This window comes from Propithecus coquereli, unplaced genomic scaffold (genome assembly GCF_000956105.1).
Source record: "Propithecus coquereli isolate 6110/MARCELLA unplaced genomic scaffold, Pcoq_1.0 Scaffold75, whole genome shotgun sequence".
NCBI classification, from domain to species: Eukaryota; Metazoa; Chordata; class Mammalia; order Primates; family Indriidae; genus Propithecus; species Propithecus coquereli.
This window is the reverse complement of record NW_012153618.1, coordinates 1,887,550-1,914,991: the sequence shown is the minus strand read 5'-3', so window position 1 is coordinate 1,914,991 and position 27,442 is coordinate 1,887,550. Positions and strand designations below refer to the sequence as shown.

Genomic DNA, 27,442 nt, shown 5'->3' with positions numbered 1-27,442 from the left:
GTGTGCGCGCGTGTGTGTGCGTGTGACCCTGTGTGCGAGTCCTGATTTGATATAGTGCTGCAGGCAGAAGTCCAGCAGAGACCTATCAGCTTAGTCACACTACGCTGGGGAACCATATAAAACAATGTTGCTTCATTGGGAAATACATTTCTTTCTTCTTCAGGCCTACAGGAGGTCTCTGCTTCCTTCACCTTGTTTACTCACTAGTGTCTTCTTTTCTTAAGTTAATTTGAAAAAATATCCCACTTCACTGGCTGAGGACACAAGCCAGCGTCACTTCTTTTTTACTGTTCAGAGTAAGATCACTTCACTCTCCCACTCCACTTCTAAGAGCTGAGAGTGAGGAGGTGGAGCTAGGGCGAGAGTGTCGTTCCATAGGGTGCATTCGGGTAAGAAGAGGCTCTCAGAAGGGGCCCTGTGGTAATTAGGTTTAAGTCTGTCGCTGCTGGTGCAGCAGTTCCCAGGTGCATTGAGGCTGGGGTGGGCTCTGCCTCTGCCTTGTGCAGAGACCTAGGTGGTTCTAGGGAGCAGCCCGGGCCTCTGTCAAGGCCCCAGTGGGCTTCTGCTTCCCTCGGTGCCCAGCCTCGGCTCTCTGTTTCCTTCATGGTGAAACTTCTTGAAAGAGGGTCCACGCTGCCCTTGCTACCTCCCGTGGGTCATTCCCTGCAGCGTGGCTTCTCCCCTCAGCATTCCATGCACCCTGTTCTCTGAAAAGGTGTGAACTGCCAAATAGCTACACAGAAAAAAGGGCTTTCGTCACTGTCCCCTTTCTTCAGTGTATCTGCTGCATTTCTTTGTTCTTCAACTGCGTAACCATCGCGGCAGCCAGAAGCAAGTATTTTCCGAGTGCCTTTCCTGTGTTGTAAGTACGGTGGTGAGCAGAACAGAGCAAGTCCCCATTCCCCTGGGACTTACCTTTTGGTGAATACGGAGTGTGAAACGTGGCAGTAGTGGGTGCTGGCTCTGGGTCTGCGGGTGCTGGTGGGGTGCACAGGGGCAGTGGCTGTACCAAGGGAACGACATGGTAGGGACCCACGGGAAGGAAACATGCACATGTCTTGCACATGTCCGGGGGAGAATGTTCCAGCTAAGATGAGCAACAACACAGAGCCCAAGGTGGTGTGTTGAGGAGCAGCACAGGCCGGTGCGAGAGCAGCGGGCAGAGCAGGGGAGGGGCAGGCGGTGAGGTCAGCGAGGGCAGCCGGCCCACATGGGGTAGGGTGTTGCAAACCACCTTAAAGGCTTTGTCTTTTACTTTGAGTGGGTGGGTAGCCATTGGAGGATTTTGGACAGCAGAGTGACATTGCCTGGCTCTTGTTTTAACAGGAGCACTCTGACTGTCGATGGACAATACATTGCAGGAGGAGGGTGGAAACAGGGCAGCAGTGACAACGTTCCTGCAGAAGTCCAGGAAAGAGGCGGTGACCAGTTAATCTGGAAAAGCAGGAAAGGCTCGACATGGAGCCCAAGTGTCTGGGGCTAAGTGATGAAGAATGAGTAGGAATTTTGCAGGCAGACAGGAGGATGGGCTGCAGATGCGGGCATGCTGGGCCATCTGGGGACTGAAGCTAAAGTGGCAGCGATGGGGGGGAGGTCCCTGCTTGTGTAAGCACCGCAATGACAGGCTGCACTTTCTCTTCAAGCCCACATGAACGTTTACGAAAATTTTATTGGGCCGAAAAGTAAATCTCAACCAATAACACATACTTTATACAGACATTGTTCTCTGGCCACGGTATAACATTCCAAATAAATAAGGTAGCCAATCTCTCAATACATTTTGAAATTTAATAATCACTTCTCTTAGTTTATGGATCAAAATGAAATAATAATTGAAATGAGACATTTAGAACTGGTCAACAGAAAGAGTGGTGGGAAAGGCTCAATACTATAAAGATGTCAATTTATCTCAAGCTCAGCTGTAAGTTCGATGCAACAGCACTCAGAGTTTCAACAGGACTTTCTAAGGAAATTGATGGCTGATTTTAAAAGTCCTATAGAAGATTAATGAGCCTAGAATAGCCAAGACAATTTTGAACATTAGCAAAGTGTTAGGAGTTGCTGAATCAGATAACTAAAACTTATTTTAAAGTTACACTAATTAAGTCATATAGGCTTTAGTAAGGAAGACATTGTGGTTCAGGAACAGACTAAGAGTACAAAGGACAAAACAGAGAACCTAGGGACAGAATTGTGGAACTGTGGGCACTTGGTGTCTGGCAGAATCATTGGAGGGAGGAGGGACTATTCAATAAATGGTGCCGGGCAACTTGGCCCTTCATGTGGACTCATTTAGGAATGCTCATTTTTAACTAAATGGCTTAAATCAGTGCTTGTTAAACCTGAATGCTCATGAGCGTCACCTGGATCTTGTTAAGTTACAGGTTGTGATTCAGTGGGTCTGGGCTGGGGTCTGATGCTGCAGTTCCAATGAGATCTCAGTTGTTGGCAGTGTTGCTAATCCATGCATTACATCTCGATTAGCAAGAGCTTAAATCACGGAATATTAAGTGTTCATTTAACAAAGAGGTGGTCTCTGGAATGTTCTGGTAGCTCAGTGATACCAGGAATAGAAGCGCCTTTTATCTTTCTGCTCTGTCGTATGTTAGCTTGCTGGTACATGTTGACTTTTTGCTTTCATATTTGTTACCTCATTGCCCCACGATATCTGCCACAATTCCGATATCACACTTCAATCCCATGCGAGAAGGGGGAAAGGATGAAGCAGGAGCTCTCTACTTGGGTCTGCCACTGTCACCAAGAAAACAGTACTATGCCCAGAAACTCGAAGGACTTATGGACACCCTTAGTTAAAAGGGAAGTCAGGAGAGAGAGTGTATTAGTTTCCTTTTGCTGCTGTAACAAATTGACACAAACTTAGTGGCTAAAAACCGAGAAATTTATTATTTTACAGTTCTGGAGGTCAGAAGTCCTGAAATCCAGGTTTTTGGACAGGAATGGGATCCTTCTGGAGGCTCTTGGGGAGGATCTATCTCCTTTCTTTTTGTAGCTTCTAGAGGCCACCTGCATTCCCGTCGGCTCCTGGCCCCTTCCTCTGCCTTCCAAGCCAGCAATGTAGCATCTTCCAATCTCTCTCACTCTACCTCTGCCTCTGTCCTCACATCTCCTTTTCATCACTCTGACTTTCCTGCCCTGCTCTTACAAGGACACGTGTAAGGACGACTGGGCCCACCTGGATGAGCTAAGATGATCTTTCCTTCTCAGAATCCTTAATTACATCAGAAAAGTCCCATTGACCATGTGAGATAGCATAGCCATAGCGTCTGGGGATTAGCACATGGACATATTGGGGGGCCATTCTTCTGTGTACCACAGAGAGTATCTAGATTCCTCCCCCCAACCTGGCATTTATGGTGGGTGATGCTTGAAAGAGAAGGGGGTTAGTTGGTTTAGCCAATCAACGGTGTTTGCCATTTTATCAATACGGAAAAAGGATCAAATTAGTTGCCTACCTTATACTATACACAAAAATAAATTCCAGGACAATTAAATATCTAACTGTTAAAAGTAAGAAATATTTAGAAAAAATATGAAATATCTTTTTCGTATAGTGATAAAAAGTCTAAATGAATTTAAAAATAAAATATAAAATGCTTAAGTTATAAAGGAAAGGGTTGATAAACAAGAGTGGATCAAAATTTGGATTTTTTGTGGGTGTGACAAAAGACAATAGGAAGAAACCTGAAAAATAAGCCAGAGGTTGAGAGATCATCGTGAAATGTGCAGAATCAACAGAGGTTTAGTAACTGGAACATATAAATATCTGAATATCCACAGGACAAGTGGGCAAGAATACTGATGATCAGCTCACAGAAGGGAAAGTCCAAGTAGCCAGTAAGCACATGAAAAGATATAAACATCATGCACAAGTGAAAACGTTTATGCAATAGCATTTCACACCTATAAGATGGGAAACATTTTGGAAGTCTGATGAGATTAAGTATTGGTGCAGATGTGCTGGGCCCAAAGTCCTGCTAAGTCCCACGGCTCTGCCTCGCTCGTGCACGGCTCTCTGTCACTCTCTCCACTCCAGATGCACTGTCTTCCTTGCTACTCTCCCAATAGGCCAAAGCCTTTGAACTTGCTGTTCCCTCTGCCTGAAACATCCTCCCCTCAGAAAGCCCTGTGGCTGGCTGCCTCACCTTCTCACCTCCTTTGTCTTGCTCACATGTAAAGCACTGAGCACTTTAGTACTTTTGCCGTGTGTAATAGTCAAGGTTCTGCAGAGAAACAAAATCAATAGTGTGTGTGTGTTTGTGTGTGTGTGTGTATATATGTCTGTATAAAGAGATTTATTTAAGGAGTTGGCTCACATGATTGTGGAGGCTTGGTGAGACCAAAATCTGATGGGTGAGGCTGGCAAGCTGGAGACTCAGGGAAGAATTGCAGTTTGGGTCCAAAGGCAGCCTGCTGTAGAACCAGGAAGAACCGACGTGGCAGGTGAAGTCCAAAGCCCATCTGCTGGGGGATTCCTTCCTGCTTGGGGAGGGTAAGGCTTTTGTCTTCCTCAGGCCTTCAGATGAGTGGATGAGGCCCACTTGCCCTGCTGAGGGCAATCTGCTTTGCTCAAAGTCCACTGCTCTAAACGTAAATCCCATCCAAAAACACCATCACAGAAACATTCAGAATAGTGTTTGACCAACTATCTAGGCACTGTGGCCCAGAAAAATTGACACATAAAATGAATCATCACAAGTCCACACCTTATCAACTTGGCACCCATACACTTCTCCTTAAACCACACTTAATACCCCGGTAAAGACAATAACAAGGTCTGAAATCTGTCTAACATGATACAACTGTCCTGCGTACAATTGAAAATGTACTAACTCCTTCCCCAGAAAAGGAGGTAAAGTCCTTGGGTGATGTTTACCTTTCTGCTTGACATCCCACAACTTAACTACTATGATGTAAAATTAACAACACTTAATCCCTATGATGTAAAGTCAATATATCTGACGTTTCATGACAAGGGGATAAGAGAGGGAGAAGACAATGAGATTTTATACACACATACATTCGTAACAAAATAAGGAATAAATACTCATGACGATTACAATCCTCATTTTTGTAACCTTTCATGTGGTCATAACTGGTATTTATGACTCCCTTCTTCTACCACCCATTCTGAATTCCCTTTGCCTTCAGCAAGCAGCTCAGCTGGTTGTGGTTCTTTACCTGGCTGGGTTACCTGAACCTTCAGTCCTGAAGGGTCTGGGCCAATTGTAGCCTCCTGGATTGGGTTGTTGTAGTCTTGCATTGGCCTCGATCACAGAGCATGGTAAAACTAAGAGATGCCCTAAGTGATCTCATGTATTCCAGACAGGCTTTTCTTTACCTCCATTGTGAAGTAGGAGTCCAATTTTCGCTGGGTAGACAGGAGCAATCACTCCAGTCAATGCTGTAACTCCCTTCTTAGCCTGTCGATTTAGAGGCATGAGGAGTCCAAATTGGCCAGGTGGAAGTCTTAACGTCTAGTTCAATGGAATCTTTGTTGTGTTTTTCAGTGGAAGGATTCCTACTTTTGAAACGAAGACCAATAGGCCAGCAGTGCATAAGGTCTTGGGGGCGGGAAGCAAACATTTTTCTAGCGAGTCACTAGGGGTAATAGTGGTGCCACTCCCATTTCCACCCCTTGATTGCTGAATCTGAATCTTGTCTATGGGAGAAACAGCACCATATATTAGCTGCTGATTTAAAGCCTTGCACAGCCTCCTGGAGAACCTCGCCCCAGCCCTGCAAAGTATTGTCACCTAGCTGGTGCTGTAATGGAGTCTTCAAAAGGCCATTCCACTGTTCTATCAAGCCAGCTGCCTCACGATGGTGGGGAACATGGTAAGACCAGTGAATTTCACGAACATGGGTCCCTTGCTACTCTTCGTTTGCTGTAAGGTGAGTTCCTCGGTCAGAAGCAATGTGGAAAACCATGACAGCGGACAAATCATTCTGTCAGTCCATGGATGGCAGTTTTGCCAAAAACACTGCATGCGAGGAAGGCAAATCCATATTCAGAGTAAGTGTCTATTTCAGTAAGAAAAAACCACTGCTTTTTCCATGATTGAAATGGTCCAATGTAATCAACCTGCCACCAGGTAGCTGTCTGATCACACTGGGGAGTGGTGCCATATCATCAATGCTGAGTGGGACCTCAGCATTGGTCTCTGCTGCTAGCAGATTGGGCACACAGTGGTGGCCATAGTCAGCTCAGCCTTGGTGAGTGGAAGACCATGTTGCAGGGCCCCTGTATAATCTCCTTCCCTGCCACCATGGCTATTTTGTTCATGAATCCATTGGGTGATGAGGGTAAGAGGGGTGGCTGGGGAAAGAGTTTGACTGGTAGCCACAGAGTGGGTCATCCTATCCCTTGATTATTAAAATCCTTCTCTGCTGAGGTCACCCTTTAGTGAGCATTTGCATGGGACACAAGTATCTTCACGTTTTTCACTTATTCTGAGAGGTCTATCCACAGACCTCTTCCCTAGACTTCTTTGTCACCAATTTTCCAGTCATGTTTCTTCCAGACAAATCATTGACCACAGCCCATGAATTGATAAATAATTGCATATCAGCCATTTCTCCTTCCAAACAGAATGAACAATCAGGTACACTGCTCGAAGTCACCACTGTCCTTCAGGGATGTCCAGGATTGGGGTGCAGCTGTCCACTTTTGGGTGGTGCCTGAAAATCTTGCAGAACCATCTGTAAAACAGGCTCGAATCTTCTCTTCCTCTGTCAACTGATTGTAGGGAACTCCCCATGAGGTCACAGATGCAGACTAGGAGAGAGAAGGCAGTACGTCAGGAATAGGGACTAGGGGCATTTGGGCTGCTTCTTCATATAACTTACTTGTGCCTTCATGGCCTCCTTGGGCCCAATCATACATACATTACTTCAATTTGATGATGGAGTCCTGCTGTGCACACCCAACTTTAATGTTTAGTTACATTAGATCTGATAACATTAGTTCATGATGTGTAGCTCAGGTTGCATGGTAACTTGGTGGCCCGTGGTTAAGTGTTTAGTATCCACTAAGGCCCAGTAGCAGGACAAAAGCTGTTTCTCAAAAGGAGAGTAGATGTCTGCAGAGGATGACAGCGCTTTGCTTTAAAATCTTAAGGGCCGCATTGTGATTCACTTGTAGGTACCTGCTAAAGGCTTCAAACAGCATCCCTATCTGCCACTGATACTTCAATCACCATTGGATCTGTTGGGTTATATGGCTGAGGTAGCAGAGCAGCTTGCATACCATCCTGAACCCTTTGCAGAGTCTTCTCCTGTTCTGGGCCCTATCAAAACTAGCATATTTTTGGGTCACTGAATTAGTGGGCTAGAGTAGCACATCCAAATGAATAATATGTTGCCTCCAATCCAAAGAGACCCACTAGGTGAAGTACCTCTTTTTTGGTGTAAGAAGGGCCAGATGGAACATCTGATCATTCATCTTAGAAGGGATATCTCAGCATGTCCCACACCACTGGCTCCTGTAAATTTCAGTGGAGTAGAAGGCCCCTGAACTTATGCCAGATTTATTTTCCACCTTTTGATATGGAAATGTCTTACCAGTAATTGTTTTCTTGATTTCTTCGTATTGTCTATATGTGTTCTCTTGTACGTCACTGAGTTTACCTTAAGATCGTTATTTTGAATTTCTTTTCAGGCATTTCATAGATTTCCTTTTCTTTGCTATCTGTTCCTGGAGAATTATTGTGTTCCTTTGGAGGTGTCATGTTTCTTTGTTTTTTTTTTTTTCCATGTTTCTTGTGTTCTTAAATTGAATTACATGAATCTAGTACAACAGACACTTCTTCCAATTTTATAGATTGCTTTCGTAGGGAAAATTTTTTTTTCCTGTAGATGTATCTATAGTGTTGATTGGGTTGGGTGCTTTGGCTCTGACTCTGGGTGGGTGTAGTAGTGTAGTCTTCATATGATTTCTTTGGCTATAATCAATGTCAGCAGTGTCTTTGAGTTCCTCTGTGGATTAGGCTGGGGTAGTTAGTGGAGGCTGTGGTGAGTATTTCCTGGGGATGGCAGTGCCATGTGGGCTGGTCCTTGGGCCCCTGGGTGGTGCATGTGAGTGCTGGTGATAGCAGTGGGGGGCCTGGGCAAGCTGGTCTTTGTGCCCCAGCAGCATGTCTGGGTGCTAGTGGTAGTAGCAGCAGGCACTGCAGTAGTGACAATGAGCTGGCTCTTGGGCCCCCAGGTGGTGCACATAGGCGTTGCATCAGCTGGCTGTGTAGGCTAATCCGTGGGCCCCTGGTGGAGCATGCAGGTGATGGTGGTTGTGGTGGTGGGCAGGGTAAAGTAAATTATTTTACTGCTACTTGTTATCTTTAATTTTGCTAGTAATTCCTAGGGAAAACCTACACACGGAGTTTACATTAGCTTCAGATGGTCACATACATAGGATAATACATATGATAAAACAAACAAACCCCAAATGCTCATTTATGTTATAAAAACACTACAAATTGATATGATTCTTTGCAGATGGAAAATTGCTTTTTATTCTTTCTTTATTTTCTAAGTTACCTTTAAGGAATGTATTACTACGATTTAATGAAAAATACACTATATAAGACAATTTATTGCCAAATGATGTAAGTGAAAAAAAATATATGTGAAGAAAGTACATGCATATTTTAACAATGACTATTTCTGGCCGATGGATCCATAGAAGATTTTATTTTATTTAACATTTTCCAAATGTACAAAATTCTCTAGAATAAACATCAAACTTTATAATCAGAAAAACTTAAAACAACGAAGAAGGTATGGTACAGAGTGATCAGATATAAGATAACGAGGGAAAGTGTACTGTGAATTGGCAGTTAAGGGATCTCTGGTCACCCTCACTGGAACAGTTTCTATGGAGTGGCACCACACCATCCCCAGCAACTGTCTCCTCTATGGGCTTCATAATATTGTCCTCGTTTGCATCACCTTCTTATTTGCTTCTTCCATCTCTGCCCTTTATTTGTTGTTGTTCAGTCTCTTAATGCAAGTGGCGAAAAGATACAGGAACAGACTCAGTGGGAAGAGGAGGGAATCCACCAAGGGGCAGAGAGACTAGACAAGAGTGTGAGGTATTGTGGAAAATTTTCCAACTTTACCATGGACCCTGGAGGGCTGGCCATCCAAGGTGGTACTGCGACTCCGAGTCCATGGTCCAACACACCACACTGTGCTTCTCTGTTAGTTTCACTGGCACATGATGTTCATGAGTCCTGTAAACCAATGTTTTCTAGTTTGTCTCCTGTGATATTATTTTCAAGGTATCATGTGTACTATACATTATATTTGCTTGTATGCTGTACATGTTACTACTTTATGGTATTTTATAGGATTCCCCAAACTTAGCTAATTATTAGAATTATGGTGACATTTAATGAACACAGATTTCTAGCCTCCTTCCTTTGAGGTTCCAATTCAATATGTCTAGGTTGGGCCACAAAAGGCTGCATTTTTAACATTTGACCATCACTATATTTTTACATTTATTTAATTTCAAAGTATTAGGGGGTACAAATGTTTTTGTTACATGAATACCTCTTACAACACTTAAGTTGGGGCTTTTAGTGTGTCCATCAACTGAATAGTGTTCATTGTACATGATAGGTAAGGTTTTACACTTCTCCCCTCCTCCTTGGTTTCCAATGCCTTTTACATCTCTTTGTGCCCATGTGTGCCCATTGGTTAGCTCCCAATTATTAAAGAGTATGTGTGGTGTTTGTTTGAAAAATCCTGAGATACTTCACTTAGGATAATGGTCTCCAGTTCCATCAAAATTGCTACAAAAGACACTATTTCATTACTTTTTATAGCTGAGTAGCACACCATGATATGTGTGTATACACACACACACACACACACACACACACACACCCCACATTTTCTTAATCCACTTGTGAATTGATGGGCACTTAGGTTGATTGCACATCTTTGCAATTGTGAATTGTGCTGCAATAAACATTTGAAGGCAAGTGTCTTTTTGATAAAATGTCTTCTTTTCCTTTGGGTAGATACTTAGTAGTGGTATTGCTGGGTCAAATGGTAAGTCTACATTTATTCTTCAAGGAATCCCCATACTGTCTTCCATAGAGTTTGTGCTAATTTGCAGTCCCAACAACAGTGTATAAGCATTCCTTTCTCTCTGCATCCATCACCAGCATGTATTGTTTTTTGACTTTCTAATAATGGCTATTATGACAGGGGGAAGGTGATATCTCATTGTGGTTTTAATTTGGGTTTCCCTGATGATTAGTGATGTTGAGAATTTCTTCATATGTTTTTTGGCTGTTTGTCTTTGGTCATTTGTCTACCTTCCTTTGAAAACCTTCTGTTCATATCTTTACCCACTTTTTAATGGGGATATTTGTTTTTTCTTGCTGATTTGTTTGAGTTCTTTGCAGATTCTGGATATTAGCCCTTTATTGGATGTATAGTTTGTGAATATTTTCTCCCATTTTGTAGGTTGTCTATTTACTCTGTTGATTATTTCCTTTGCTATACAGAAGCTTTTGAATTTAATCAAGTCCCATTTATTTCTTTTTGTTTTTGCTGTATTTGCTTTTGGGGTCTTAGTTACAAATTCTTTCCCTAGGCTAGTGTCTAGAAGAGTTTTTCTACATTTTCTTCTAGAATGTTTATGGTTTTATGTCTTACATTTAAGTCTTTTATCCATCTCAAATTAATTTTTATATATGGTGAGAGACAGGAATCTTGTTTCATTCTTCTGCATGTGGCTATCCAGCTTTCCCAGCATCATTTATTGACTAGGGCTTCCTTTCACCAGCGTATGTTGTTGTCTGCTTTGTTGAAGATCAGTTGGTTGTGGGTAGATGATTTTCTACCTGGGTTCTCTATTCTGTCCATGGTCTATGTCTCTACTTTTATACCAGTACCATGATGTTTTGGTTACTATAGCCTTACAGTATAATTTGAAGTCTGGTAACACGATCCCTCCAGATTTGTTCTTTTTGCTTAGGATTGCTTTGGCTACTTGGGCTCTTTTTGTTTCCAAATGAAGCACAGAATTATTTTTTCTAGATCTGTGAAATATGATGTTGGTATTTTGATGGAGATTGCACTAAATCTGTAAATCACTTTGGGTAGTATGAACATTTTAACAATGTTGATTCTACCAATCCATGCACATAAGATGTTTTTCCATTTATTTGTATCATCTGCCATTTCTTTCATCAGTGTTTCATAGTTCTCCTTGTCGAGATCTTTCACTTCCTTGGCTAGGTATATTCCTAAATATGTTTCTTTGTAGCTATTTTGAATGATATTGAGTCTTTGATTTCGCTCTCAGTTTGAGTGTTATTAGTATATAGAAATGCTACTGATTTGTGTACATTGATTTTGTAACCTGAGACTTTGCTGAATTTGTTTATCAATTCTTGGAGTCTCTTGGTGGAGTATTTAGGATTTTCTAGATACAGATCATATGGTTAGTGAAAAGCAAGAGTTTGACCTCCTCTTTCCTGATTTGGATGCCTTTTATTTCTTTCTCTTGCCTTATTGTTCTGGTTATGACTTCCAGTACTATATTGCATAGAAGTGGTGACAATGGGCACTCTTGTCTTGTTCCAGTTGTTAGGGGGAATACTTCCAACTTTTCCCCCATTCAGTAAGATGTTGGCTGTGAGTTTGTAGTCTATGGCTTTTATAATTTTGAGATATGTTCCTTCTGTTCCTAGTTTGTTGAAGGTTTTTAATCATGAAAGAGTGCTGGATTTCATCAAATACTTTTTCTGCATCAATCGAGATGATCATATGGTTTTTTTTTTCTTTTGTTTATGTGGTGAATCATGTTTATTGATTTGCACATGTTGAGCCATCCTTGCACCCCTGGGATTTGATCATGGTTAATTATCTTTCTGATGTGCTGTTGAATTTGATTTGCTAGTATTTTGTTGAGAATTTTTGCATCTATATCCATAAATGGTCCATTGGTCTGTCGTTTTCTTTTTTTGTTGTGCCCTATCCTGGCTTTGATATCAAGGTGATACTGGCTTCATAGAATGAGTTAGGGAGGAGGGTTCCCTTCTTCTCAATGTTTTGGAATAATTTCTGTAGGATGGGTTCTTCTTTGCAGGTCTGGTAGAATTTGGCTGTGAATCTGTCTGGTCTGGGGCCTTTTTGGGTTGGGAGTATTTTTTTATTACTGCTTCAATTTCACTGATCATTATTGGTCTGTTCAGAATTTCTATTTCTTCCTGATTGAGGCTTGGGAGGTTGAGTGTTTCCAGGAATTTATCTATTTCCTCTACATTTTCTAGTTTATGTGCATAGAGATTTTCATAGTATTCATGGGTGATATTTTGTATTTCTGTGGTATCAGTTGTAATGTCTCCTTTTTCATTTCTTGTTGAGCTTATTTTGGTCCTTTCTCTTCTATTTCTGGTTAATCTAGTTAGAGGTCTATCAATTTTGATTATCTTTTCAAAGAACCAACTTTTTGTTTTGTTGATCCTTAGTAAATTTTTTTGTTTCCATTTTGTTTAGTTTCTGTTCTGAGCTTTGTTGTTTCTTTTCTTCTGCTGGCTTTGTTTGGTTTGCTTTCCTTTTCCTTTGAGATGTGACATTAGGTTGTTAATTTGCGATCTTTTTGTCTTTTTAATATATGAATTTAAGGCTGTGAATTTTTCCCTTAGGACTGCTTTTTCTGTATCCCATAGATTTTGCTAGCTTGTGTCCCCTTTGTCATTCAGTTTGAGGAATCTTTTGATTTCCATCTTAATTTCATCATTGACTGAAGAATTATTCAGCAGCAGGTTGTTTAATTTCTATGACTTTGTGTAGATTTGAGTGTTTCCCTTGGGATTGATTTCTAGTTTTATTGCACTGTGGTCTGAGAAGACACATGGTATGATTTTGATTGTTTTGAATTTGCTGAGACATATTTTGTGGCCTACGATATGATCAATCTTGGAAAATGTTCCATGTGCTGATGAGAAGATAATATGTTCAGTGGTTTTTGGGTAGAATGTTCTCTAAATGTCTGTTAGGTCCAGTTGTTCTGGAGTCCTGTTTAATCTAGTTTTTCTTTATTGATTTTCTGCTTTGATGATCTGTCCATCTCTGTCAGTGGGGTCTTGCAGTCCTTGGCAATTATGTCGCCACTGCTTATTTCTTTGCTTAGATCAAGTAGAATTTGCTTTATGAATCTGGGAGCTCCTGTGCTAGGTACATATATGTTTAGGATTGTTATGTTTCCTATTGAATTGTTCCCTTTATCCTTATATAATGGTCATCTTTGTCTTTTTTTTTTTTTACCATTGTTGATTTAAAGTCTACTTTGTACGATATAAAAATGGCTGTACCAACTCACTTTTGGTTTCCATTTGCATGGAACATTTTTTTCCATCCCTTTACCTGAGTCTGTGCGAGTCCTTGAGAGTTAGATGTGTTTCTTGGAGACAGCATATACTTGGGATGTGTTTTTTCATCCATTCATCCAGTGTGTGTCTTTTCAGTGGGGCACTGAGGCTGCTCACATTCAGTGTTAATATTGATATGTGGGATAATGTTCTGTTCATCATGTTGAATGATACCTTGTTGTTTTGTTTTCTCTCTTGTGCTACTGTTTTATAAAAGCTATGAGTTTAACTTTTGGGTGTTTTTTACACTGATGGGTATCTATTGTGCTGTTCCATGTATAATGCAGTTCTGAGTATTTCCTGTAGGGCAGGTCTAGTAGTGACAAATTCCCTCAGTGTTTGCTTGTCTAAAAAAGTCTTTATTTATCCATCATTTATGAAACTTAGTTTTACAGGACACAAAATTCTTGGCTGACAGTTGTTCTGTTTAAGAAGACTTAAAATAGTGCCCCAATTCTTTCTGGATTGTAAGGTCTCTGCTGAGAAGCCTGCCGTTTGACCATTGCTATTAATTATGAGATTTACTTCAACTTTGAAACCTGTGGATTTACTATGGTTTCTAGCATATCTGACTCCTTATGGTTCCTAATGGTAAAAATATTTTAAAGAACTATAAGGGATCTCTGGGTTTGGAGACGAGAGCACAGGAAGATCCTGGGAAACAGGGATTCTTGTTCTAATATAGTTTGAGTCTAGGACTTCCGTAGCTCAACTTATTCAGGGATAATTTGGCTCAGAAAGAGAATGTGTTTCTGGTTGGTCCGAGTGCAGTGGTGTTTACAACTAATTGATCACAACCAGTTACAGATTCCTTTATTCCTTCTCCACTCCCACTGCTCCACTTGACCACCCTTAGGAAAAAAAAAAATAATAAAATAGAATGTGTTTCTTGCTGTTCTCCTATCCATACTATGTGTTAGTTGAACATTGATGTGCTGCTTTTTGTCCCAACAGAGCCAACAGGAGCCTGTGTCAGGAGAACACGTTAGAGCAGAGTTGCTGGATGCCCAAACTGCGGCTCCTCCTCCTGGGGAAATGTCACTCAGGAAAAAGTGCCACGGGAAACACCATTCTGGGCAAACCTGTATTTAAGTCCATGTGCAGTGGTCAGATGGTGACTAAAATGTGCCAGAGAGAGTATGGGGACCTGAAAGGGAGGGAGGTTGTGGTCATTGACACCCCTGACCTTTTCTCAAAAGTTTATGCTGAAGACAAGCAACGCAACATCCAGCACTGCTTGGAGCTCTCTGCTCCCAGCCTCCATGTCCTGCTCCTGGTAATTCGCATTGGCTATTATACAAGGGAGGATAAGGAAACAGTCATGGGCATCGAAGAGGTGTTTGGATCCGAAGCCAAGAGGCACATCATTATTGTTTTCACTCAGAAGGATGATTTGGAAGATGACTTGCTGCAAGATTACATTGATAACAACAAGTCTCTCAAGGAGTTGGTTCAAAATTGTGGGGGCCGATATTGTGTTTTCAACAACAAGGCAGGTGAGGACGAACGGACTGCCCAGGTGTCAGAGCTCCTCTGCAAGATCGAGGATTTAGTGGTTGAGAACAAAGGACCATATTGTGTAAACTTCAAAATGGAAGGCAGCAGGTTCCAGGTAAAAATCCTTGTTAATGTCTCTAAGGATTTCTTTGTTGCTAAATTTAGTGGGATAAAGATGGATACAAATACGTGAAATATTGCATTGTGTGATGGAACTTGAGTTTTATTTAAGGAGATATTTATATACAATCTGCAGTAATAAGAGGTATCAGACTATAGGTTACTTTAAGTATCAGCCTAAGGACTTTAGACTTTCTTGGCAAATTAATGGACAAGTTTAAGCCCTTATCTTACCTGGCCCCTCATATTATTGAATACACAATGATTCTTTGCCTAGCTTCAACAGAACTACTCTCTTCTTGTTTTGTTTTTCCTGCTTTATTTCTGGCTACTCCAGAGATTGCTGAGTCCTCTGCTAATCTCTGACCTCTAAAAGTTGACATCCTCAGGGCTTGGTTCTGGCCTTTCTTCAATTCCTTATACTCTCTTCTCAGATGACCCCATATTTTCATGGCACTGAGCTCCATTTATTGCTAGCGTTTTCCAAATTATTAAAAGTAGTAACTGTAGTCTGTCCATAGTCTGTCCTTTGAGCTCAGACTTCTTTTTGCAATTGCTACTTGGCATCTCCACTTGTCTCTCTTAATTTTTGATCTCTCTTAAATCTGTAAGGTTTTTTCCTCTCAACTCAATTGATGGTTATAGTGCTCACCATGATCTTCATACCCAAGCCCAGATGTCAGCTTTGATACCCTGCTGGCTTGCATCTGAAATCACCAGGGATTGATCTACCTGGAATCCACCTGGAATCCACCTACTTCCCACCATCTCTGCTCCCACCACCTGGTCCAAGCCAGCATCTTTTCTTGCCTATACTATTTTAATCTACTAATGACATTGATTCTTGGGCCTTATACCCTAATCCATTTTACACATAATAGCCAGGGTTGTATTTTATTTAATTTTTTTAACATGAAAGGAAAATGTACTTGTAACTAAGGAAAATACAAAAATGCAGGCTTTTGCCTTTGAGGAGCTTACAGTTCAATTGCAGTGACTTATGCATAGGAAACAAAGGACTCACCGGCTCAGTGTAAGTAGGGGAGGCTGAGACAGAGGATTCTGCAGCTGTAAGTGCCAGAGGATGAAAAGCAGGCAAAAGTGGAGCCTGGAGGAAGTTTTGGCCAGACAGAGAGACTTCTTAGAGGTGGAGAGCAATAAGCCTAATAAGCAGGATGGAAATAAGAAGAAAATCAACATGTATTTGGTGCCTGCTAAATTCCACATACATACATAAGTTGATGAAGTCTTCATAGCACCTCTATGTACAGATGTTCTACTGATGAGGAAACCGAGGCTCAAGAGTTACCCACCTACCCTATGCCTGAGTTCTCTCTCTTTCTTTCACTGCAATCTCTCTCTCTCTTTAGGGCTGTGTGGAACAGGGATATCAGCAAAGAGGAGGATGAGTTTTCTACAACGAATCCCTCTTGTTTAAATGCTTTGGTCACTTCCTGCTGATCTTACAATGAAGTTCAGAACCTGGCTGGACTTTAATTTGGCCTGGCTCCTTACCCTGTGCCCTTTCTGCGCACTGGTGTCACTGACCTTCCTGTGGGCCCTTGAGATACGCTCACTTCCTTGCCGGAGCCTCAAGCTGTGATTCTCTCTGCACTGACACTGCTCTCCCCCTCCCACCCTGTGTCAGGTCTGCTTTTATTTATCCACCTGCCTCGGCTGAAGCTTACTCCTCAGGGACGCCTCCCTGACTGTCCTGACTCTCAGGACCCTGGAATGACCCCCCACAGCTCCCCTCCCCTCATGGCACCCCTCAGACTGGTCACCCCCATATCAAGTGATTCCAGTGGTGCCTCCCCACATACTCCATGAGAACAGAAATCATATCTGCTCTGTCGACTACGGTATCTTAGTTTTGTCTTCTGTAAGACAGAGATCATAATCACATGTATCTCAGGAGCTACTGTGAGGATTAAATGAGATGCTTACAAAATTGTTAACAAATACTTGAAATTTGGTAGGTGTTCAGGAATTATTAGTGGTTATTATTATTTTATGAAAATATATGAGAATCAAATAAATTGTAGAGACATCAAGGACTTTAACAATCCAGAAACTGAGTCAGATCCCTACTTTTAGGACTCTATGCCCTGGAAATAAAAACATTAGTATATATAAAGATATATGGACAAGAATAGTTATCACAGAATTTTAAAAATAGTAAAACCAGAAATAACCTGGAGATCAATCCATAAAGGGCTGGTTGCATTAGTTATGCATGTCCACACTATGGAAAAAATTGTATCTACTAAAAAGAATGATGTAAATTTATCTACATTGACTTCTGCCAATGTACAGGATACATTACATGCTACAGGCACCTAGTAAGTGTCTTTATAGGTCCACGTATGTTTGTATGTATTAGTGTAAACGTAGAAAAACATAGAAGGATATATATCGGTTAAAAACTGTTGCTTTTCTGGTGGATTGGAGATAGATTATTAATTTTTATATTATGGACATTTACATTGTAACAATCTTTGGTATTTAAATAACACTAAAGAATTTGAACTTGGCCCTGTAAAGTGAAAGATATCTGACAATCAGAGCTGGATGGAGAGGACTCTGGGAGAGGGACGATCGAAAGTATCAAAGACATTGGGCAAGGCTAGGCAAGAAAGCAGAGGGAGGGTTTCCTTGGCTGGCATGGAGATTTAGCAAAGATGAATTTAAAATGAAGTCTAGGAATTTTCTAGGAATAGCAGGTTCATCAAGACTGCATGACATGCTTTTCACTTCCTTTCTTGATTCCACGGCAATTTAAATTTTGGGAGTGAATATAGGATTCACCAGGCAGGAGAAAGGGATGTCAATTATGTGTTTGGCCCTCCATCCTGTTGTCTCTGTTTGCCAAATTTGCGGGGGAGTTTTCAAATTTTGCTGGACCTCATGTTAGAAGAAGCTTCATCTCTATTGTGACAGCAGCAAGGGAAGGAGGCATTGGAGATGTCACCACCTCTGGGAACCGGTCACAGCAGCATCAGTGGGATCTAAGGATCAACTGTCATTCTGGACAGGTCCACAAAGGCCAGTGAAGACCATGACCAGGGCCTTGATTTCACCACCTCCTAATCAGCAGATTACTCTGAATTATATATTTAAGTTTCCATTTTTTTAATTTGCAAAAAGATGAGATTTGAAATCCGTGTGCATCGTTTTTTCCCTCTATTTTCTAGGATTGTGTGAATGAAGCTACATCTCAGGAGGGGGACCATCCACATGGTAAGTTGATCCTTTAAAAATATTAAGCTCATATCTGTATTCTTTTTAATGCATTACACAGCCAAGTTGAAGTGAATAAATTATCCATATAAATCAGAACAAAAATGCACCCTGGAGACCTAGTCTAGATTATTGCCCACAGCCAGTTCTCCAAGGACCTCCTAACACTCATGAATAGGTGCAGTACCAGCAAAGGTCCTGGACACAGTGTTCTTGGACTTTTCTGAAATGTTACAGAGCTAGGCTTACCTCTTGTGGCTTCTTTTCTAACTCAGCCTCTTCTTTCTGGACCTGGATCCAGCATTATCCAGGTTTTGACTCCTGTTAGGAAAGCAGAAATCAGTCCTTCGTGGACAATAACAACTTGCAGAATTCGCGGATGGAGCACAGTATCCATGTAACGATGGCTATTAATGACATATCTATCCTGCCCATATCTGCACAAGTCAATGTGTATAGATCTACCTCTTTCTGGTTAGCAGATGCAATTTGTAATAATGTGGACATACACAACTACTGCAACCATGCCTTTGTTGATGGATTTGCAGGTTATTTTTGGGTCAGCCCTGTGCAAGAACTGAGTATTCGGCAGTGAACAAGATAGATAAGACAGTTTTTCTCATGGAACTTCCCCACATTATAAAATCATAATTTTGATAATAATGATAAATGCAGGTGACATTATGTGCTGGGAAATAACTTTTATGTATATAATTCCATCCTCACAGCATGTAATACACAATCCTCTTAAAAATATGTAGTTCAGTCCTCGGCCCTGTGGAGAAGGCATCATTATTGTTATCCTTATTTCACAAATGAATGAACTCAGCCAGAAATGTGTGAATACAGGCAGTGGGCTTCAAAATTCTGCAGATGCCCTTTAGCCAAGACCCCCCGGAACACACTGTGACTGAACAGAATTGGGTTTATTGACGCATGGCAGTGAGAGCCTGGCCCACCGTGGGGAATCATGGGGCATCTCAGAAAGAGGGGGCTGGGAAGGAGTTTCATAGGATGTGGGCTTGTGTTAGGTGAGCTTAAGGAAGGTTCCAGAAAGTGGGCCTTTGCTCCAGATGGATGCTATCAGGAGGTGGGAGTAGTGCCACGACTAGGTATTTTAATAGTTCCTTCTCAAAGGTGATGAGGGTGAAGTGGGGCTAAAGCTGTCAGGAAGCAGCTGTCATCCTCTTAGCCAGGACGGGAAAGTTTGGGCAATGCTCTTGCGCTTCTCTGTGTTCAGATGTGACAGTGGAGTGGTCATGGTCACAGAGCGCTCATGTCTGATGTTCTGTGATACTGGGGATGAGGAACAGGAGGGGCCACGGCCTCGCTGTGGATGTCGGACCGGCTCCTGGCTCTCGGGGGCTACTGTTTCCTTCCTCAGCTCCTCCCTTTAACCACTACACTACATTGTCTCTCCTGAATTGAAGGGAGAGACAATATTTGAAAGAATGAACTGTTATTTTGGTAGGAGTCATAAAGGAAGATATATGGCACCTAATTTGTATGGCTTTGGGGGAATCAATTTAGGGGAAGCTCTCGTGAAGAAGTGATATTTACACAGAAATGGGAATGACCAGCAGGAGCTAGATAGGATAAGAGATGAGGACAGTGCTATCAGATGTACCAAAGCCCTGAAGGTTGTAAAGGATGAGAGGGGGAGTATGAGACAGAGAGGAAGGGCGGCGTCGAGGCCTGAGTCAAGTCCCTCCTTATCCACGAAGCCAGTCGGGACACTAAGGACTTTAAAGGTGCTGTTTCCCTTATTCCTTTCAACAGCCCAGGATATGGGCATTCATATGCCCATCCTACCAATGTGCAACCTCAGATTCACAAAGTAGAAACTTTTCCAAGGTGACACAACACGGACCTGGTGTCACTAGCATTTTAGCCATCTTGCTTTGCACTAAATGCCGTGTTCATTCCATCTTCCTGCCCTGTTGCTCAGACGGTGAGTGACATCCCTGTCCATGAGGGCTGTCGATGCACCAGTCTCCGTGAATATTCCCTGCAGTTGCTGACTCTACCTTTTGCTCAGAACGTGAGTCTGGTGTTGACCTTGTGTCACAGGAGAAGCGGTGGGAGCAGGGGATGTATGCAGATATAGTTTTTGGGTGTAATTTTGCAGGTTTTTACAGCAATTTATTGAGGTATGATTTACATAGAGGAAAACGCATGAATCTTAAGTATACAGCTTGGTGCCTTTTCCCATATCAACACATATGTGATCACCATCTAGATAAAGATCCAGGGCATTTCTATCACCTTAGAAGTTCTTACTGTCCTTCTCCAAAGAGATCCACTGTGTGGACTTCTATCAACATAGATTAATTTTTTTTTTTTTTTTTTGAGACAGAATCTTGCTCTCTTGCCAGGGCTAGAGTGCTGTGGTGTCAGCCTAGCTCACAGCAACCTCAGACTCCTGGGCTCAAGCGATCCTTCTGCCTCAGCCTCCCAAGTAGCTGGGACTACAAGCATGCGCCACCATGCCCCGCTAATTTTTTTTTTTTTCTGTTTCTAGTTGTTTGGCTAATTTCTTTCTATTTTTGGTAGAGATGGGGTCTCGCTCTTGCTCAGGCTGGTCTCGAACTCCTGAGCTCAAACAATCCGCCTGTCTCGGCCTCCCGGAGTGCTAGGATTAACATAGATTAATTTTGATTCTTGAACTTTGTATAAGGGAATCATATAGTACATAGTTTTTGTATTTGGCTTCTTTCACTTGAGATCCATCCATGTTGCATATCACTAGTTTACTCTATTTTTTAAAAATTGCTGAGTGTATTTGGTTTTAGGAATATACCACCAAGGGGCATTTAAAAATCAGATTCTCCCTGCTCCTGCCTTAGCCCATGGGCCTCCAGTCCCAGTACTTGCCCTTGGTAACAAAATGAGGGGCACCCTGAGGACCATGTTCCTGTTCCAGGAAAGCTCAAGCTCCTGGCATGTCTCTTAGTTGACTCATGCCGCCTTTGTGGCTTTTATCTTGATGGATAGCTTCTGGCTGAGCCTAAGTTGTAGTGGTTCAGGATGCTGCTGCCATTCTCTCCAAAAATTCACAGGGATGAGAAATAAAACCTGTCCACATTCATATTCAACTGCAGGAAGAGATTTTGAATTTGTCTGTCCCACAGGTCCAGGGGAGAGGCAGAGGCAGGACACAGGACCTGAGCAGAACCCGGGGACATCAGAACTGAGGGTCCTCCTCGTGGGGAAGTGCGGCGCTGGAAAAAGTGCAGCAGGAAACAGCGTTCTGGGGAAGCAGGTCTTTGAGACCAAATTCAGTGAGCAGCCAGTAACCCAGAGCTTTAGGTCTGAGAGCAGAATCTGGAGAAAGAAGAAAGTTTTGATCATTGATTCTCCAGATATCTCATCTTCAAAGGATGTTGGATCAGAGCTTAGGAAATACACCTGTGCCGGCCCCCATGCCTTCCTCATGGTGACGCCACTGGGCTTGTACAACAAGAAAGATGAGGCGGTGCTGGATACCATCAAAAGCAATTTTGGAGACAAATTTGTTGAGCACATGATCATTCTCCTTACCAGGAAAGAAGATTTAGGGGATGAGGATATAGATAAGTTCTTAAGAAGCAGCAATCAAGCTGATCTCTATGGGCTTATCCAGAAATGTAAAAGCAGATACAGCGCCTTCAACTACCGGGCGACGGGAGAAGAGGAGCAAAAGCAGGTGGATGAGCTTCTGCAAAAAATTGAGAACATGGTGGAGCAGAACAGAAACAAGCCTTGCATCTTTAGGGAAAAAGGTAAATTGAGACATAGAAAACATTTTCATATATACTGTTTAAAAATAGATTTAAAACACATAAGAACTTTATTTTCTAAAAGGCATAGAAAAGATAGGACAGGTGCATCTACCAACTAACTCTTCTCTATCTCCTTTCTTTCTCAGATTGTACTGAAGTTATGACCTTTCCATGCACAGTGTCCTGAACTGGTCTTTAATTCTTTTGTGACCCTTAACCCATCTCCCCAACTGAACGGAGGGTCTTGAGGGAAGGAGTTGACCTTTTCCAATCTCATTTTCCCTAGTGTACTGTTGCCCAGGGCTCGGCTCACTGCCCTCTCCACTGATGAAGGAGGACTCCCCACCCACTCAGTTCTACACATAGACCTGAGTTGAGATCCTTCCCATTCTTACTCATCCCATTCTCCTCTGCTTCCAACACTCTCACCCAGGAAGAACGTCAGACCCAAATGGGCATATGTGTTCATTGAAACCTTTCGTGGCCTTCCATGGGGACAAAGAAGATGGTCTTGCTGGAGGTGGGGGTTCACAGCTCTAGAATATGTGGGATGGGGAGGTCAGACCAGATTTCAGAGGCATCTGAGACCCAGACCCCCTGTGGGCACAGAAGCAGAGACTGAAATACATGACAAATATGGGGGTTTCGGAAGATTAAGCTACTGTTCATCCTGTAAGCATGAGTATGAGCTTGTGGGCTCAGGATGAGTAGTTCAATCATTTCCCCTGGAAGCAAGAACATGGGATGGGCTCTCCTCCCTCTTTGCTTTGGGGCAGATATTAGTCACTTGATGACAAATTCATACTGGAAGAGAACTGTGATGAAGCCAGAATGAGCACTGGGCCATCACAGTGCAAGTGCAAAGGCGTAAGAAAAACCTTCAAAGAATACATACTGTAACATCTCTGTGCTTCTGTGAATTTCATTCACAGGGAAATTTATCCTCTTTCTCCATCGCGGACACCGCACACAACAGTGTTCAGTGAATATTCATTATTACAACCACAAGGTGTCTTATGACTCATCAGTGAAAGACAATTAAGTTCAATGTGGATTTAATGAGAAATAAATTTTAACATGATCTGAGCATGGAAACTGCTAATTTGTCAATGGTATATATAGTTACGTTTTCATGAAAGTCAATTCTACAGAATAATTCTTTAAATACCTTAAGGAGAGGTTGCTATAGTGAGCACTAATTGGCAATGGGAAGACATCATTGCAACAGGAACAGATGACAAAGGGTGAGATGTGCAGACGGGACCTGGCTGAGGGGGAAAAGAACCATAAGGCCAGAGGCATTCACAGGAGCCAGGGAGTCAGAGAAGGTACCAGAAAAAGGGGGCAAGGCAGATTCAGAGGTAGGAACCGTGCCATGTTAGTGGATGAGCACTGGGTGGAGACAGCGGTCCAAGTCCTGCTGCTGAGTTCACTGAGTGAATGAGGACAAGCCATTCCCGTGCCTGGGGACTGACCTGCCAGGTGAGAGGGAGGCGTTGGCGCTGCCTGAGCATCCCCTCTGCTTTAGTGATGTAATCCTGCTTTCTGGCATGACTTTATTTTTTCTTATTTTTTATTTTATTTATCTATTTATTTTTAAACTTTAAAAAAATTTCAATAGATTTAGGAGGTACAAATGGGGATTTGTTATGTGGATATATTGTGTAGTGGTGAAGTGTGGGCTTTTAGCATACCCATCACCCGAGTAGTGTACATTGTACCCAACAGGTAATTTTTCATCCCTCACAATTCTCCCACCCTCCTCCCTTTTGAGTCTTTGGTGTCCATTATACCACTCTATGTGGCCATGCATAGCTGCAGCTTAGCTCCCATTTATAAGTGAGAACATGCAGTATTCGGTTTTCTGTTCCTGAATTACTTCACTTAGGTAATGGTCTCCAGTTCCATCCAAGTTGCTGCAAAAGACATTGATTCATTTATTTTTATGGCCGAGTAGTACTCCATGGTGTGTGTGTGTGTGTGTGTGTGTGTGTGTGTGTGTATACACAACATTTTTTTATCCACTTATCAGTTGATGGGCACTTAGATTGATTCCATATCTTTGCAATTGTGAGCTGTGCTGCGATAAACATATGAGAGTGCAGGTGTCTTTGGGTAGATACCCAGTAATGGGACTGCTGGATCGAATGGTAAATCTACTTTTAGTTCTCCGAGAAATCTCCATGCTGATATCCACAGAGGTTGTACTAGCTTCCATTCCCACCAACAGTGTCTAAGTGTTCCCTTTTCATCACAGCATCTATTGTTTTTTGACTTTTTACTAATGACCATTCTAATTGGAGTAAGATGGTATCTCATTGTGGTTTTTTTTTTTTTTTTGAGACAGAGTCTCTGTTGTCCTGGCTAGAGTGAGTGCCATGGCGTTAGCCCAGCTCACAGCAACCTCAAACTCCTGGGCTCAAGCGATCCTACTGCCTCAGCCTCCCGAGTAGCTGGGACTACAGGCATGCGCCACCATGCCCGGCTAATTTTTTTCTATATATATTTTTAGTTGTCCAGATAATTTCTTTCTATTTTTTTTTAGTAGAGACAGGGTCTCGCTATTGCTCAGGCTGGTCTTGAACTCCTGAGCTCAAACAATCCACCCGCCTCGGCCTTCATTGTGGTTTTAATTTGCATTTTCCTGATGATTATTATGTAGACCATATTTTCATGTATTTTTTGGCCATCTGTGTATTTTCTTTTGAAAAATGTCTGTTCATGTAGTTTGCCCAGTTTTTAAAATTTTTTTGATTTCAGCATATTATGGGGGTACAAATGTTTAGGTTACGTATATTGCCCTTGTCCCCCCTGAGTCAGAGCTTCAAGTGTGTCCATCCCCCAGATGGTGCGCACCGCACCCATTAGATGTATATATGTCCATCCCTCCTCCCCCCCACCTGCCCGACACCTGATTAATGTTACTACTATATGTGCACTTAAGTGTTGATCAGTTAATACCAATTTGTTGGTGAGTACATGTGGTGCTTGTTTTACCATTCTTGTGATAATGGGGTTGCTTGATTTTTTTCTTGCTGAGTTGTTTGATTCTGGGTGTTAATCATTTGTCAGATGCATAGTTTGCTACTATTTTCTCCCATTCTGTAGGTTGTCTATTACATAACTTTAAAGTCCAATTCCAGATACACCCAGGGTCACAAATCTTTTCTGCTTTCCTTCTGACAGAAGCCCTGAGCCTGATGCTTGTGGGGAAGTGTGGGACTGGAAAGAGTGCAACCGGGAACACCATCCTGGGGAGTGTCGTCTTCCCCTCTCAGCTCCGAGCCCAGCCGGTCACCAAGGTGTGCCAGAGTGGCAGGAAGACATGGGATGGGCAGGATGTGGTGGTGGTGGATACTCCTTTCTTCAACCAGATGCCTGGTGCTGAGAAGGATCCATCCTGGTTAGAGGAGGAGATTAAATGCTGTTTCTCCTGCTGTGAAGAAGGGACCAGGATTTTTGTCCTGGTGTTCCAGCTGGGGCGATTCACCGAAGAGGACAAAGCCATGGTGGAGCAACTGGAGTACGCCTTCGGGAAGGATGTGATGCGTTATGCCATTGTGCTGTTCACCCGGATGGAGGACCTTGGGCAGGGGAAGCTTGAAGATTACATCGAGAACACAAAAAACAAAGCCCTTAAGAACATAATTACAAGGTGTGGGAGGCGATACTGTGGTTTTAGTAACAAAAAAACTGGCCAAGCTGGGGAAGCCCAAGTGAAAGCTCTTTTGACACTGGCCAACGAGCTGAGAAGGAAGCGGGAAGGTGATGGGAATGCCTATGCATGGGAGAATGTCATAAAACAAATCAAACATGCTCAGGAAAAGTGCAATATGAAAAAAATCGTAAAGAATTTAAAAGGTTAATGTAAGTAGCTGAAATGCATGGGGTCTCTTTAAGTTAGGGACACCCTCAGGTTGGAGAGGGGGGCATGGTAGGACTGATGGATGGGAGGAGGGTTCACGGCTTTGAGGGCTTGGGAGGTAAATGTATCCCACCTTGTGATGCTTCAGCTGTTTGTAGGTAAATGAATTGTGAGGCTGGGGCAAATAGTAGGGGAAAAGGAGTCCAGGAGTAGACAGTCTGGGGCTGGCGGGCACCAACGTTCCAGCGTCATCCTGTCTTTCCACCCCACCTTCCCTGGCACGTGGCTTCCACGCTCGTTTGCTGCTTGGTTGCAAGACGGTGGTGTTCTACTCATGGCTGAGAAGAAATTAATAATACTGAGAGCTGCCTGGGGTGGGCGAAATGTGAGATGGAAAATAGGGAATCTTCTTCAGGGCAGGTATAGGGTTAGATGTTTTCAATCATTTCATATGCTTTGATGTCATTTGCTTATTTTCTCCCTTACAATATCAGGTTACCTTCAAGATTAACCCATTTATAAAAGCATGGACTGTCATTATTAATATTTTTGGACTTCACATATAACCCTTTACATGATAACATCTGGAAAACGTGTATGTAGATATATTCAGTTCAATGAAATAATAAACATGAATTAGATTACAAATTCATGTTCTCCTTTTGATTTCTATTTTTCTGATTTAGAGAAAGAGTACGCCTTCATGAAGAGGCAATCAAGATGTTTTTACATACTTTGATTCAGGTGAGGTTTTTGCAACTTTGGTGCCTGAGAACCCTTAGATTGGTGACAGCCCCTTGGTGACAGGTCTGTGCCAGCTCAGGTGTCTTCCACTCTGGACATTTACTACAGCAAGGACAAATAACTGTAACCAATGTTGGAACCAGAAACATGGGAGTAATAAGATCTGGAAGGCATTCCATGTGTCTTCCCCGACAGCTGGAACAGATCCCAGTTGCCACCCATGGCTGAGCGGGTGACACTGGGAGCTGCACATGGTGGGGTATGCACGGGTTAAGCAATCTGGCATCATCTCACAGGTAGGAGCTAACACACACCATTGTTTTCCTTTAGGTCCACTCCTGAGCGGGGGACAATATTGCGGTGTCAGTTCCTCTGAGAAGGACGTGTGAGAAAGAGTTAGGAGTGCAAGAGGTTTGCTGGGAGTAATGCCAGTGAATGACAAAAGAGGGAGGAAGCAGAATTGGGCAGGGAAACCCTTCATACTGTGGTCGAGGAAAGGAAAAGGAAAGCAGGGAGGCGCTGAGCTGGACGGGAGAGCCTCAGATCTGACAAAGCCTGGGCCAGCTCAGCAGGGAATTCTGGGGCAAAGATGGGTCACTAGCCAAGTGCTGCATTGGGCAGACACTAGCAGCTCTGCCGTGCTCAGCTGTAGGCAAGGAGGACCCTGGAAACAGCAAGGTTCCCAGAAGGTGAGGTGTGCCCTGACAGCGTTGCAGCTGGAGGCTGCCAGCTAGCAGCACTCCTTGGAACCAAATGGCAAGTTTCTTTTTGAAGGGAGAAACTTCAAGAGTGGCTCTCCTTCATGC

General features: G+C 42.7%; 1 protein-coding gene across 1 annotated transcript in view; it reads left to right on the top strand.

The window, feature by feature from the left end:
* GIMAP8 (GTPase, IMAP family member 8) overlaps nt 1-26,467 on the top strand; it is a 27,934-nt gene extending 1,467 nt beyond the window's left edge. The window contains exons 2-5 of the mRNA XM_012662067.1: nt 14,364-15,021; nt 18,221-18,266; nt 21,398-22,027; nt 25,214-26,467. Coding sequence (XP_012517521.1) covers nt 14,364-15,021; nt 18,221-18,266; nt 21,398-22,027; nt 25,214-25,893 — 2,014 coding nt within the window. The 3' untranslated portion in view covers nt 25,894-26,467. The remainder of the gene's footprint in view (nt 1-14,363; nt 15,022-18,220; nt 18,267-21,397; nt 22,028-25,213) is intronic.
* The last annotated feature ends 975 nt before the right edge of the window (nt 26,468-27,442 follow it).